This window comes from Phocoena sinus, chromosome 20 (genome assembly GCF_008692025.1).
Source record: "Phocoena sinus isolate mPhoSin1 chromosome 20, mPhoSin1.pri, whole genome shotgun sequence".
NCBI classification, from domain to species: domain Eukaryota; kingdom Metazoa; phylum Chordata; class Mammalia; order Artiodactyla; family Phocoenidae; genus Phocoena; species Phocoena sinus.
This window is the reverse complement of record NC_045782.1, coordinates 28822089-28836676: the sequence shown is the minus strand read 5'-3', so window position 1 is coordinate 28836676 and position 14588 is coordinate 28822089. Positions and strand designations below refer to the sequence as shown.

The 14588-nt window shown below is 40.3% G+C and overlaps 2 protein-coding genes and 1 non-coding gene across 3 annotated transcripts in view; all 3 read right to left on the bottom strand.

Moving 5' to 3' along the window:
- The window catches only part of PPM1E (protein phosphatase, Mg2+/Mn2+ dependent 1E), a 181786-nt gene extending 167409 nt beyond the window's left edge, over positions 1-14377 (bottom strand). Inside the window, exon 1 of the mRNA XM_032617579.1 lies at positions 13938-14377. Coding sequence (XP_032473470.1) covers positions 13938-14347 — 410 coding nt within the window. The 5' untranslated portion in view covers positions 14348-14377. The remainder of the gene's footprint in view (positions 1-13937) is intronic.
- LOC116745387 (small ubiquitin-related modifier 2-like) lies at positions 6847-7215 on the bottom strand. The gene has a single exon (XM_032616094.1). It carries the CDS (start codon positions 7213-7215, stop codon positions 6871-6873), a length of 345 nt encoding a protein of 114 aa, XP_032471985.1. The 3' UTR covers positions 6847-6870.
- LOC116746555 lies at positions 7165-7268 on the bottom strand. Its single transcript, XR_004347805.1, has one exon. It is a non-coding gene; the product is annotated as a U6 spliceosomal RNA (small nuclear RNA).
- Positions 14378-14588: the final 211 nt, after the last annotated feature.

Below are 14588 nucleotides of genomic sequence, written 5' to 3'. Positions count from 1 at the left end.
CCTGCGCGTCCGGAGCCTGTGCTCCGCAACGGGAGAGGCCACAACAGTGAGAGGCCCGCGTACCACACACACACAAAAAAAAACCTGCAAACGTATTTCTGCCACTAGTTGAAAATGTTAATACATACCAACAATAACATAAAACAGGAAACCACGTTCCTCCACCATTCAGAGTAGAGCAAAGGAAGAAAATAATAACAAAGAGAAAGAAGGTAATGAGAATAGGCCTATAAAAATCTAGAAAGGAAACAACCTGGACAGAGCAGAGAAAAAGTTGAAGATTCATTCATTTATTCAATAAATATTTAATGAGTGCCTACTATGTGCCAGGACCTGTACTAGGTGCTGGATACACAAAGGTAAACAAAACATTCTTTATCTGTTGCCCTCAGTGTGGGACAGAGACATCAAATAACTAACATATGAATACGTATATGTATAAATTATAAGTGGATATAGAGAAAAAGTAAAGGATACCATGGAAACCAAGACTTAATTTAGACCATAGGTAGAGAAACACCTCTATGAGAAAGAGATATTTAAGATAAGACCTAATGGTTGAGTTGGACAGTTGTAGAGAAGGGGGCAAGGTGCCTGGGCAAACAAAACAAAAATACAGAGTCCCTGAGGCAGGACAGAGCATGGCAGCTTCTGGGAACTAAATCAAGACCACTGTGACTAAAGCATAGTGGCTGAGCAAGGTGAGACCCAGATAACTGTTATACGGAAAACTGACTGAAGGGAGGGAAACGTGGAACAAGCAATAGCAGTTAGGAGTACTGCTACAGCCAGCCAAGAGGTGATGGAAGCTTGGACCACACTGTTGGGAGCAGAGACAAAAAGAAACGGGAAAAGTATTTTTCTTTCATTTAGAAGTGAAATTAAAAGACCTCTAAACAAAATAATTAAAATGTTCTTCCATCTTCTTTCTCTACTGTAGCCCAAAGAATTACTAAAATGCTCTCCCAAAGATGCTCACTAAAATCTGTGAATACTAATTTGATATCACTCCTGTGATTGTGTTATACTATATGGCAAGTTGATCTTAAGAGAGGGAGATTATCTTGGTGGACCTGATCTAATCACATGAGCCCTTACAAGCATAGAGCTTTCTCTGACTGAGAAAGGGGAAGCCAGAGAGACTGAAGCATGAGGAAGCATGTGCCACTGCTGGTATGAAGACAGAAAGGGCCATACGAGAAGGAAAGTGGGTGGTTTCTATCAACAGATAATCAGCCCACCTCATCACCACCCCACAGCCAGCAAGGAAATGGGAACCTCAGATCTATAACAAAGATCTAGACTGTTAACCTGAATGGGCTGGGAAGTGGAGTCTTCCCCTGAGTCTCCAGATGAGAGTCCAGCCTGGCCAACACTTTGACTTCAGCCTTGACTCGAGACCTTAAGCAGAGAACCCAGCTGAACATTAAAAGACTTCTGACCTACAAAACTGTAAGATAATAAATGGATGTTGTTTTAAGCCACTAAGTTTCAGTAGCATGTTACACAGCAATAGAAAACTACCACACTATAAACTATGTGAGGAGAAATTAACAATTCGATAATCTAAATCTAAATCATATTATTCTCCGGACTTCCCTGGCAGTCCAGTGGTTATTAGGACTCTGCATTTCCACTGCAGGAGGCATGGGTTCGATCCCTGGTCATGGAACTAAGATTCTGCATGCCATACAGCATGGCCAAAATAAATAAATAAAAGCTCGTGTGTGTGTGTGTGTGTGTGTGTGTGTGTGTGTGTGTGTGTGTAGTTCTCTAGTCACAGAAAGAAATCTAGGAAAAACAAATTCAGCTTGCTATTTCTCTAAAGGCTAGATAAATATGAATTGGGTGGAGTGAGCATCCATTTAAATATGAGTTTGAGGGACTTTCCTGGTGGCACAGTGAGTAAGACTCCACGCCCCCAATACAGGAGGCCTGGGTTCAATCCTTGGTCAGGGAACTAGATCTCACATGCATGCCACAACTAACATTTGCATACCTCAACTAAGTAGCCAGTGAGCTGCAACTAAGGAGCCCTGGAGCTGCAACTAAGGAGGCTGCCTGCCACAACTAAGACCCGGGGCAACCAAATAAATAAATAAATATTAAATAAATAAATGAATATGACTTTGAAATTAAATGTCAGATATGTGTTACAGAATTAAAGTTTTTGTAATTAAATCTAAACCTGAGCCATTCAATATGGTAGCCACTAGCCGCAAGTGGCTACTGAATATTTTAAATGGGATATTCCAATTGAGATCTGCTTTACGTGTAAGATACAAACAGGATTTTGAAAACTGCTATAAAAAATGAAAAATATCTCAATAATATTTTAATACTGATCACATGTTTAAATGCTAACATATTTAGATACACTGGGTTAAATAAAATAAATTATTAAACTAAATTCACTTTCCATTTTTAAAATGTGGTTAATAGAAAATTTTAAGTTATATATGTGGCTCAATTATGTTTCTATTGGACAGCACTGGTCTAGACTTTTAGGCAAATGTCCTCCTCCAAAATGCCCTAAACCAAGACCACAGTCACCTATAAGTATTCTCCTCTTTCCAACAGAGTTCAGTGGCATTAATGGCACACAGCTGTGTAGAAATACAACACAAGCAGTACCGCAATTCAAATATTAGTGAGAACATGGAGAAACCAGACCTCTCATCCAGTGCTGTTGGACAAAGTTATCTGTCAATATCTAACAAAGCAAAAGTGTATGTAACTTCAATCTGACAATTCCATTTCTAGGTATATACTCAAGAAATCTATGAACACATGCACAAGGAGACATGTCCAAACTGTAGAATTATTTGTAGAGCAGAGAATACCAGCTGTCCACCAAAGTTATGTGGTTTTTTTTTACGTAGTATGAAGTTGTTTCTTAACTGCCAAGCCAGTGACTACATTTCCCAGTCTTGTTTGCTGGGAACTGTGGGCCCCAGGTGGTGTCACGTGACTGGAATTCTAGTCAATGGAAAGTGAACAAAATTATATATGCCACTTCCAAGGACTGGCCCCTAAAAACCTCCAATACCATTCTCCACTCTTATGTTTGCTGGATATATTTTGATGCCTAGAGCAACCTTGGAAACCACAAATTGAAGACGACAGACTCTCTATTAGCCTGAGTCCCTTAATCACTCCATAGAACACAGCACTGAAGGTACTCTATGAGCAAGAAATAAACTAACATTATGTTAAGCTTTTGAGATTTCAGGATTTACCCACTAGAGCAGCTATTTTTAACCATTATAGTGCATAACATGCAAAAATTAGAAACAACTCAACTGTCCATCAATAGGAAACTGGATAAATAAAATACACTCATATAGAATGCTATATAGTAGCTAAAATGAAAAAACTATATCTATGTGTATCAATATGAATAAATCGTTTTTAAAAAGGTCAGTCTCAAGATAGCTACTTATGAAAACAAAAACAAGAAAAGCCCACCATATACTGACCATACAAATATGTGTGTAGTAAAAATATAAAAATATAGAGCAGAAAGATACATTCCCCAAACTCCCAGATTACCTCTGGAAAGAAAGAAAAGGGAATGAGTTCATAGAAGACAGTGACAACAAAGTCTTCAGTTCCTTATGAAATGTTTTATTTCCTTAAAATAATCTTAAACAATTTGTTGAAACTGAATGGTGGGTATATGGATATTTTTATTATTTTCTGTTATTCTCTAAATGTTTAAATCATTTCATAACACCAATAATCTTTTTCTTATATATAGCTGCTTAGAGAGTAAACTAGTAAAACCTTGTTAGAAGACACTTAAAAACTATGTACCGGGTTTCCCTGGTGGCGCAGTGGTTGAGAGTCCGCCTGCCAGTGCAGAGGATACGGGTTCATGCCCCGGTCCGGGAGGATCCCGCGTGCCGCGGAGCGGCTGGGCCCGTGAGCCATGGCCGCTGGGCCTGTGCGTCTGGAGCATGTGCTCCGCAACGGGAGGGGCCACAGCAGTGAGAGGCCCGCATACCGCTAAAAAAAAAAAAAAAAAAAAAAAAATGTACCAAAAGCCTTAAATATGTGAATGTATTTAATGTAATCCCAACACTATATACTATATATAAATACACTCTAAGAAAACCAAAGGTGTGCTCAAAGGATGACCATCAAAATATTCTTAGAGCAACCAAAAATTGGTAACACCTAAAATGTTTAACAGAATTGTGATCAAAATACTGTGTATTCATTTAAAAATTACACAGAATATAAATAATGGGAGGTAGGGTGAGATGTGTGAAGATATAGATGAAAAAAGATTGGCCACAAATTGATCATTGCTGAGGTTGGGTGGTAAGGACACTATTTTTTATATACTTTAAATCTCCTATAATAAAAAGTTTTAAAAATATGAGAATCGCAAAATTTACTAAGTTTTTTAAAAAGCAGTTTAAAGTAGTAAGAATAATATCTTATTTTTAATCTCTTGGCTCATTCATTGGATCAGCAAATATTTATTGTGTGTTGTATATGTCCCTGTCATTACTGACCTAGGGATGTGATGGCAAACATGTAGCTTATAATCTAATGCAACTGTCTCCAAACACTTGCTCAAGCACTCTATCAAAAAAATTTGGAGGAACCATAAACAAGACAAAAAGACAACCCTCAGAATGAGAGAAAATATTTGCAAATGAAGCAAATGACAAAGGATTAATCTCTAAAATTTACAAGCAGCTCATGCAGCTCAATATCAAAAAAACAAACAACCCAATCCAAAAATGGGCAGAAGACCTAAATAGACACTTCTCCAAAGAAGACATACAGATTGCTAACGGACACATGAAAGGATGCTCAACATCACTAATCATTAGAGAAAAGCAAATCAAAACTACAGTGAGGTAACACCTCATACCAGTCAGAATGTCCATCATCAAAAAATCTAGAAACAATAAATGCTGGAGAGGGTGTGGAGAAAAGGGAACCCTCTTGCACTATTGGTGGGAATGTAAATTGATACAGCCACTATCGAGAACAGTATGGAGGTTCCTTAAAAAACTACAAATAGAACTACCATACGACCCAGCAATCCCACTACTGGGCATATACCCTGAGAAAATGATAACTCAAGAGGAGTCATGGGGCTTCCCTGGTGGCGCTGTGGTTCAGAGTCTGCCTGCCGATGCAGGGGACACGGGTTTGTGCCCCAGTCCAGGAAGATCCCATATGCCGCGGAGCGGCTGAGTCCGTGAGCCATGGCCACTGAGCCTGCACGTCCGGAGCCTGTGCTCCGCAACGGGAGAGGCCACAACAGTGAGAGGTCCGTGTACCGCAAAAAAAAAAAAAAAAAAAAAAAAGGTCATGTACCACAATGTTCATTGCAGCTCTGTTTACGATAGCCAGGACATGAAAACAACCTAAGTGTCACTGACAGATGAATGGATAAAGAAGATGTGGCACATATATACAATGGAATATTACTCAACCATAAAAAGAAACGAAATTGAATTATTTGTAGCGAGGTGGATGGACCTAGAGTCTGTCATACAGAGTAAAGTAAGTCAGAAAGAGAAAACAAATACCGTACGCTAACACATATATATGGAATCTAAAAAAAAAAAAATGGTTCTAAAGAACCTAGGGGCAGGACAGGAATAAAGACACAGACGTAGAGAATGGATCTGAGGACACAGGGAGGGGGAAGGGTAAGCTGGGACGAAGTGAGAGAGTGGCACTGACATATATACACTACCAAATGTAAAACAGATAGCTAGTGGGAAGCAGCCGCATAGCACAGGGAGATCAGCTCGGTGCTTTGTGACCAACGAGAGGGGTGGGATAGGGAGGGTGGGAGGGAGACGCAAGAGGGAGGAGATATGGGGATATATGTATATGTATAGCTGATTCACTTTGTTATACAGCAGAAACTAATACAACAATGTAAAGCAATTAGACTCCAATAAAGATGTTAAAAAAAAAAAGAATAAAAAAAAAATTTGGAGCATCATGAATACCCCCACCCCAAATGTAGGTACACATTTCTCATGTGTGTATATATACAAATACAAATTCCATACACACACACCCATGCATACACACCACTCTCACCAGCAATATACTAGTATTTCTTTGAGTAAGCTGTATTCCACATAATCTACTTAATAGTTCCATTTTTGTGGATTTCTCATCAAATATAATCACCTTTAAAAAAATCTAATATAAGTAAAGATGGGAGAAATATAGGCTCTTAAGTTTTGTTCCTTTTTACATTTGCATTACAAATATTATATTCAACCCATGATTTCTTTGCAGGAATCTTTTTTTTTCATTTTAAACAAGAAGTTTATTTAAACTTGACTTGAAGGGAAAACCACCTAGGAGTCATTTCTTTTAGAGTAATTTATCCCTACTTAAAGACAGATTGTAACATGTAACAGCTATATACAAAGAAGTTGTAAAACTGTCCTTTGTTTTACAATGATAAATGAAAAACATTAAAATTCTCCAATCGAACAAGGTATGCAAGAATTTTGATGTTGTTCTTTTTTTGTTAAACAGTGAGAGCAAAATAACTTACTGGAATATAAAGATAAGAGCTGATGAGCATGCCACTAATGGAGAAAAGGGGGTATCTTCACAGAACCAGTATTTTTCCCCATTCCATCTCCATCTGATGTCGATCAAAACATATCATTGGCCATTTACTTTAAAAAATGCAATATGCTTGTACACCGTTTACTTTATGTACAATAAAGGAATGGAGAAGGGGAAAATGAAAGAATAGAGAAACTATGTAGCAGGAGTCAGGATGTGATGGAACCAAATTGCAGTTTTCTAATTGAGAATGTCTTCTTGGTCTGGAGGAACAATTCTGGAGTAAAGTAGCAGGTTCCCTTTTTAGTAGACACCTCCTGTCTGCTGCTGGAACACATCTATTGTATCTTCATCCTCCATTTTCAACTGTGCAGGTGTGTCTGTTTCACTGATTGGCTGCCCATCAAATCGGAATCTGATCTGCCTCATTGACAAACCCTGTTGTTCACAATAGGCTCTCATTAGTTTACTAAGTGGTGTATGCCTCTTAATCTTAAACTGCACCACAGAACCATCCTGCCTCATCAAATTATTATGATCGTTGTTGTCAGTCTTGACTCCTTCCTTGGGCTTTTCGTCAGCCGTGGCGAGCAACAGTCTCCTCAGGAACACTTCACGAATTTGTGTGTCATCTTTGTGCAGGGCCATGCTAATCTTCTGTATCCTTCCAATTTCAGTGTATGTGCTGTCAAAGCGAGCACTTTGCAGGAATCTTTAAAGTCAATTGTCTATTTTGTAAGGGCTAATTTTGTTAAAACCAGTAAATATAATCAATGAATCAATTTAATCAGAGCAGGTAAACTGAAATAATTCATAATGTTCTGAAAATTGGAGTAAGGGTGCCACTGTCAACTCTTCTAAGCTAAGAAACTTGCACTTCATCAGGATACCTCATTTACCATGTCTGACATGAAGTCAGTTGTCATACAGAACAAGCTGCCAACCTCAATCAATATATCAAGTATTACTAGCACCTAACTTCATTATTTTTTTTGGCCACACCGTGTGTCTCGCAGGATATCTTAGCTCCCCCACCAGGGACTCAACCCAGGCCACGGCAGTGAAAGTACTGAGTCCTAACCACTGGTCAGCCAGGGAATTCCCTTAAGTTCATATTTTGTATACAAGCAAAAAGATTTTAATATTTTATTCCTTCACTGAAATGGATTATTTTGGGTACACATTATTTTGAAGACCATTAGTCAAGTAAAAGATATTCGTGGACAAAAAAATAATAAACAAGTGCTACAAAAGGAATAAGCACTGGGTATTCTGTAAGAGGATGTGGAAAAGACACCTAACTCATTTTGAGTGTGAGGTTGGTGAACAAAGGAAGTGATGTTAGATGGAGACCTAAAGAATGGGTAAGAGATTGGACTGGGTGAGGTGAGGGTGGGATAGCATGGTAGATCAAGAAGAAGGAATAGTATGTTATGTCCAAAGGTGCAGAGGTAAGAGCAAACACAACACATTCAAACTAATATATTAATAGTCTAAAACAGCTGAAGTGTAGCTTCTAGAGGTGGGATGGACTGGGTGGATAGTGATTCAGGGATGAAGCTGATAAGATTACAAAGCTTTGCTTGGATTTTATCTGGAGGGCAATGGAGAAATAGGTGATGAAGGTGTACAGTAAATAATTGGCTTTGCCTAAAGAGAGGTCTGGCCTTTGTCCTCAGCTCCTGGGAGTAACCTCTAAATCCCTATTTCTAAAGTAATAGGATTGTCTTTGTTATTCAGGTGGGCCCCTTGGATCACATGGTATCAGCCTGAGGGGAGACTGGAAACTAAGTTCAACCATGTGACCAATCAATCAGTAAGTCCCAATAAAAACTCTGGACACTGCAGCTCAGGTGAGCTTCTTGGGTTGGCAATACTCCATGAGAGAGAAACACATTGCTGAGGACAATGGAAGCTTCACATTTGAAACCCTTCTAGATAGCACCTCATGCATCCCTTCCTTTGGCTGGTTCTAATTTGTATCTTTTCCTTATAATGAACCATAATCCATTAATATAATAGCTTTCAGCAAGTTCTTTCTAGTGAATTATCAAATCTGGAGGTGTATTTGAGAAACCCCAAACTTACAGTCAGTGTCAGAAGTGAGGATGGTCTTGTGTGGACTCTTCCCTCTAACTTTGTATTTAGACCCTAACTCCTTGCAAACTTCTGCCTCAGGCAGACCTGGCTTTCTGGAGGACTGTGCCTTTGACCTCACAGTTTGGCTAACTCCAGGGAAAGAGTAAAAATGTTTAAGCAGTGGGTGATAATTAGTCAATCTACATAATCTAGACTCTAGAGGAATCACTTTGGCTACACTGGGGAGAATATATTGGAGAAGAGTAAGACTGGGAAGAGATGACAATAACAGTGGGGATGGTGAAGGACATATTTATGAGATAGTTATAAGGCAAAATTTGACTGAATGTGAGGGTGAGAGAAGGAGAAATCAGGGATGAACCCACCAAAAAGAGAATTAGGTTTTAGTTTTGTCTTCTGCAGGAGAGAGAGAGGGAGTTGGAGGATTAAATTCAGTTTTGGACAGTTTGAGAAGATACTTAGACATCTAGATAGAGCCATTCAATTAGCAGTCAAAGCAGGGACAGAGACAGTCTGGAGCCATTAGCATAACTACAATAACCAAAATCATGGGAGAGATTGATGTTGACTATAGACAAATAAGTCAACTGCACTTGAAAAGGCCAAGGACCAGGACTTCCCTGGTGGCGCAGTAGATAAGACTCTGCACTCCCAATGCAGGGGGCCCAGGTTCCATCCTTGGTCAGGGAACTAGACCCCACATGCATGCCGCAACCAAGAGTTCACATGCCACAACTAAGGTGCCTGCATGCCGCAACTAAGGAGCCCACTTGCCACAAGTAAGGAGCTGGCAAGCTGCAACTAAGAAGCCCAAGTGCCACAACTAAGGAGCCCGCCTGCTGCAACTAAGAGCCAGTGCAACCAAATACATAAATATTTTTTTAAAAAAAAAAGAAAGAAAGAAAAGACCAAGGACCAAATACCAATATAAAAGGGTTAGGCAGAGTATTAAAAGCTCACAGAGAAGTGGCAGCCTGAGAGGTAGAAGAAAAACCTGAAAAGTATGGCTTATATTGAATGGTTGGTATTTATTTTCTTCTTTTTGCTACTTCTTACTACTTTTTAATAAGAAAAAAAGGTACTCTAAATGAGTAGTATAACTTGCATCCATGTATTTTTCCATATATATACATAGACAAAGCTTAATGGTTTTCTAACCTATCTCAAAGTCATTAATGAGTCACATAACTCAATATAACTGAATTATTAGTATCTATAAACAATTATTTTCTTTTCCAAGCCATTTTTAAAGTGCCCACCTTCATTACTACTGTAAACCTTCTGTAAGTACTCAACTTTGTCAGGCTGCTGGGACATCTGTCTTCCCCCTTGAGAAGTCCAACCCAGACTAAATGAATAACTGAGGAAAAAACTGCTCTAAAAACGTAATGACATATAGCTCTAATAAAGACTTCAGAGTATTTGTTTCTTCTGGGTTAAAACAAATAGATTTATCCCCAGTAAAATATAGACAAACAGAATACAGTATTGACCCATGTAGCCTAGCCAAAGTTATTCATATCTGCTACAAGATCAGCTGTAAATTTTATTGGCAAATTATTTCAAAGCTATAAAATATCTCACCTCCACCTTTTCAAAGAGATTCATTAACCTCAGAAATCCTAATATTATATCATTAGAAAGTATTTATTTTAATCTCTTGGGGGGCATTTTAGTTTAAAGGAGTAAAGGAGATAATTTTTATACTAACAACTAAAGGTTCCAAATCATTGGAATATTTTATTGACAAGTAATAGACTAATTCAGTGATACAGTTCTAAAGTATTGCATGAATTTATTATTGATTTTTAAGGTTTAATTAGTTGAAACAAAATTGTTTAAACGGTCCTTTAAAAAAAGTATTTAGGGGGGGCTCCCTGGTGTCACAGTGGTTAAGAATCTGCCTGCCAATGCAGGGGACACAGGTTCGAGCCCTGGTCTGGGGAGATCCCATATGCCACAGAGCAACGAAGGCTGTGTGCCACAATTACTGAGCCTGCGCTCTAGAGCCCGCGGGCCACAACTACTGAAGCCTGCGCACCTAGAGCCCGTGCGCCTAGAGCCCGTGCTCTACAACAAGAGAAGCCACCACATGAGAAGCCCGCGCATCACAACGAAGAGTAGCCCCCGCTCACAGCAACTAGAGAAAGCCCAGGCACAGCAACGAAGACCCAACGCAGCCAAAAATAAATAAATTTTTTTTTAAAAAGTATTTATAGTCCACAACAGACATCTTTCTCATCCAAGGGGATTTTTACCATTTTGAATTATTTTTCTTTCAAAATGTTACATGTTTATATCTAGCAGAGAATAAGTACATATTTCCTATTTTGAAGCCTAACGGCAAAATTCTATCCCAAACACTGAAAAACTTTTAAGTTGCTAATTATAACCATATTTTGTCCATTTAAACCTTGATCCTTTACTTATCTAAGTAACTGCTTATCTCAAGCTAATCCTAAACTTTGTGTTTACCAAAATGAAGAATGATAAATATATCTGCTGTTCTTATTCTAAAAACTCTGAGAGAAGCAAAATAGTGAGAAAAACATTCACTATATTTTTAAAAGTAAAATTTCAGCCAGTGTATACATACAGTATTGAGAAGGTAAGCACCCTTTTTTTCTTCAGCAAACCTCAGTCTGTTTAGCAGTTTCATACTGTATATTTCTAAAATACTAACCAAAAAAAACACGCTACAGACTTATGAAACTTATTATGCGCAGTGTTATTTTCTTCTTACATTAGTCCCAACTGTGAAATTGGTGAATATATATTTCAGGTAACTTCATTTAAGAATTTTAGCACTATTTGACAAGCATGACAGAGCTTTTAAAGAATATTAAGAATTCCCAAAATAAACAGATTGGGTATTTGAGAAAATATTTTGGGAAGAAAAAATCTTCACCTTCTCCAAATTAGCAATTCCAACATATCCCTAATCAGAATTATTTCAAAGTATTTCCTAGGAAATTTGACAACCCAACATTTCAAATATGTTGGAGAGCTCTGAGGTTCAGAGATTATGGAAATGTTGGAATCATTTGTACATAATTTGTCATTTCTGAATCTGGATCCTCAGTTCTCTCATCTGTAAAATAAAGCGAACAGGAAAATGATCTATCTCTCCAATGTTCCAGTCTCGATTCTTGTGGCTAAGTGATACGATTTTCCTTTATAAATAATAAAATAAAAAATAAAAGCATTAAAAGTATGTGTTTTTAAACTGTGAGACTTTGGGGTTTGTTTGTTTGTTTTTAATCTGTTAAGGACCTTGAAGATACTTTACATAAACAAGCCAGCCATTTTATATCTGAATAAAAATAGGTTAATAGCTTCTGCACAAAACAGTATACATGATGAAATCTCTGATTTAAGGTGAAATAATGTTTTCCAACTTTAATTTTGCTAGTTTTACTTCAAATCTAAACTTCTGCTCTCAATTAGATGGCCATTTTATAATTTAAATACTTTTCTAGTTTATACATGTATTGAAAATCTTGCTTCCTTTCCATGTGGAAAAACACACATCTACTTACCATCATCTTTATATAGATTTCATTTTTTAAAAAACTTTGAATGCCACATGTTCAAAGTTGTTCTAAAGTAATGACTTTTTTTAAAAATGGACCTTCTCTAATATTTAAATGTGTGTTTCTTTAATTCTGCAACTGCATTTGTAAAGGTAAGAACTGTCAAAATAGAATTAGTCTGATGCTGAGATATATCCTTCCACTTTGGTAAACATTTCCATTTTATTTTAAGCAGGAAGTCTTAAGTGTCTTTATATAGTATTAAAAATGACATTTCATACGCCCTTTTCTATGATACTTTACAAACACTAGGAAGAAATACTCTAAGATGTTAATACTGTTTATATCTGGGTAGTGGTATTACATGCCATTTTATCTTTTACATTTCCCCAAAAGCATTATTACTTTGGTAACCAGATAGTATTTTAAAATTAAATTTTAAATAGAGTATAAAGTGTGGGACATCAACACAGTCCACTGCTACAGCAGACATTTAAATACTTTTTCCCTCCCGACAAGCCTCTGTTTTAACAGGAAGAGTGATTTGATCAGGTGTCTGTTAGGTTGGATAAAGACAAAACATTTACTTTCCAGGTCCTTCTCTTAATCTAAGTTTTTGAGAAGATCCAAGAAGTGAATTTAACTGCAATGAATCTTGCAGTAGTAAACTTTCTGAGGGGTACAGAGTAACACCTTTCATTACAACCATCAGCAGAATAGGGAAAGACTCCCCAGGTTTACCAGTGTTCTCGGAAACTTGTTCGTATTCTCCTTTGTCATCATTTCAGAACAATTCCATTTAGAAAGAAAAGCAATTGTAAACTTTCTATTTCAAGCCCATAAAAACTGGGATGAAAGGAAAAGCCTTGACCTTTCTATTTTAGACTTTCATCTGTGTAGCTGAGCCACCTGCTTTCTCTCCCTACCCCATCTACTTAATGCACTGAAAATACTGCACCTAATTGCAATTTTATCAAACCAGCCAGACTTTTCCACTTTAACGAATTACAACTGTCTTTCACCTGAAGGCTCGCATGCAAAATTTTGCTCACTCGTCCCTCCCAATTCCTTCCCACCTCCCTCAACTGTGAGTTATCAAATGTCGTTAGACGAAGATACTAGGCTTCCATGTATTAAGCCATCTACACTTTCAACATCGAGAGCCCGACAGAAAATCTACTCCAGTCTCTCCTCCTGTGGATCTGGGGCTGGGATTATCATCTTTGTTGCGGTTACGCAGGAGGCACCTAGCAGCTCTGCCTAGAAAGGAGTCGCGTTCTCTCCGCCGCCAAACAACACGGGACTCAGGATGGGAAAAGACAGACCCGGGTGGGAAGAAACCTCCAGGAGGAAGAAGAGAGCTGGGAAGAGGGAGCTCTCAAGACTGGAAGGAAGGACCTTCCAAGGCACGAAGGGGAAAGGGTGTGTGAAGTGGAGCAAGAAGTGGGCGGCAGGGGAGAAGCGGGAAGCAGGGGACGGGGCCCGGCGGAAGGGCGCGGGGGGCGGCTCCCGGGCCGGGCAGGAGGCGCGGGGGCCGCGGCTGGCGTGGGCAGCTCGCAGACAACAGCCCAAGTCCGAGCAGCGGGGGCGCTTTCAACCGCGCCAGGCGCCAGCGTTGCGGGGGGGGGGGGGGGGCATGAAGAGCGGAAAGAGCAGTTTGAGGGGCCGAGGGAGTCGCGTTGAGGCCGGCGCGGCGGGGACAGCGGGCCCACCCCCAACCAAGCCCCGCTACTTAACTATTTGTAGAGCTGCTGCAGGCACAGGTCCAGGCTCTCGCCCTCCACCTCCTCGCGGGTGATGCGCTCCGACAGCGGCCGCGGGAGCGGGGGCAGCGGCGGCAGCTGGGGCTGCGGCGGCAGTGGCACGGCCGACTGCCCCCGGGCTGCCGCCGCCTCTTCCTCCTCGGGCTCGGGGTCTTGCTCCTGCTCTTGCTCCCCCTCCTCCGTCGCGGCTACAGTGGCCGCCTCCTCCCCGGGTTCCTCAACCGAAGCCTCGGGCGCCTCAGCCGCTACCAGTTCGGGCTCGGGCTCCGACTCGGGTTCGGGTTCCGGCTCGGGCTCGCCGCCGCCGCACGGTCCGCGAAACTCGCCCAAGAATAGCTCCAGGAAGCGCCGGTAAGTTTTCTCCTCGGGGCTGCAGCCGGCCATCGCTGCTCATGCCCCGGAGCCGACCGGGAAGTGGGTGGGGGAAGCCCAGGAAGGGGAGGGGGCTGCTCGCGAGCCTCGGGATCCTGCAAGGGCGGTTAACTGCCGCACCGGCACGAGCGATCAGCACTAGGTTGGTCGGAGAGGGCTCCCGCAGGCGTGCGCGTCGCCGAGCCCGGACGTGCGCGGCCCGGGGGCGGGGGCGGAGCGCACTGCCCCTCTCTGGTCTGGAGGGAAAGTTGGT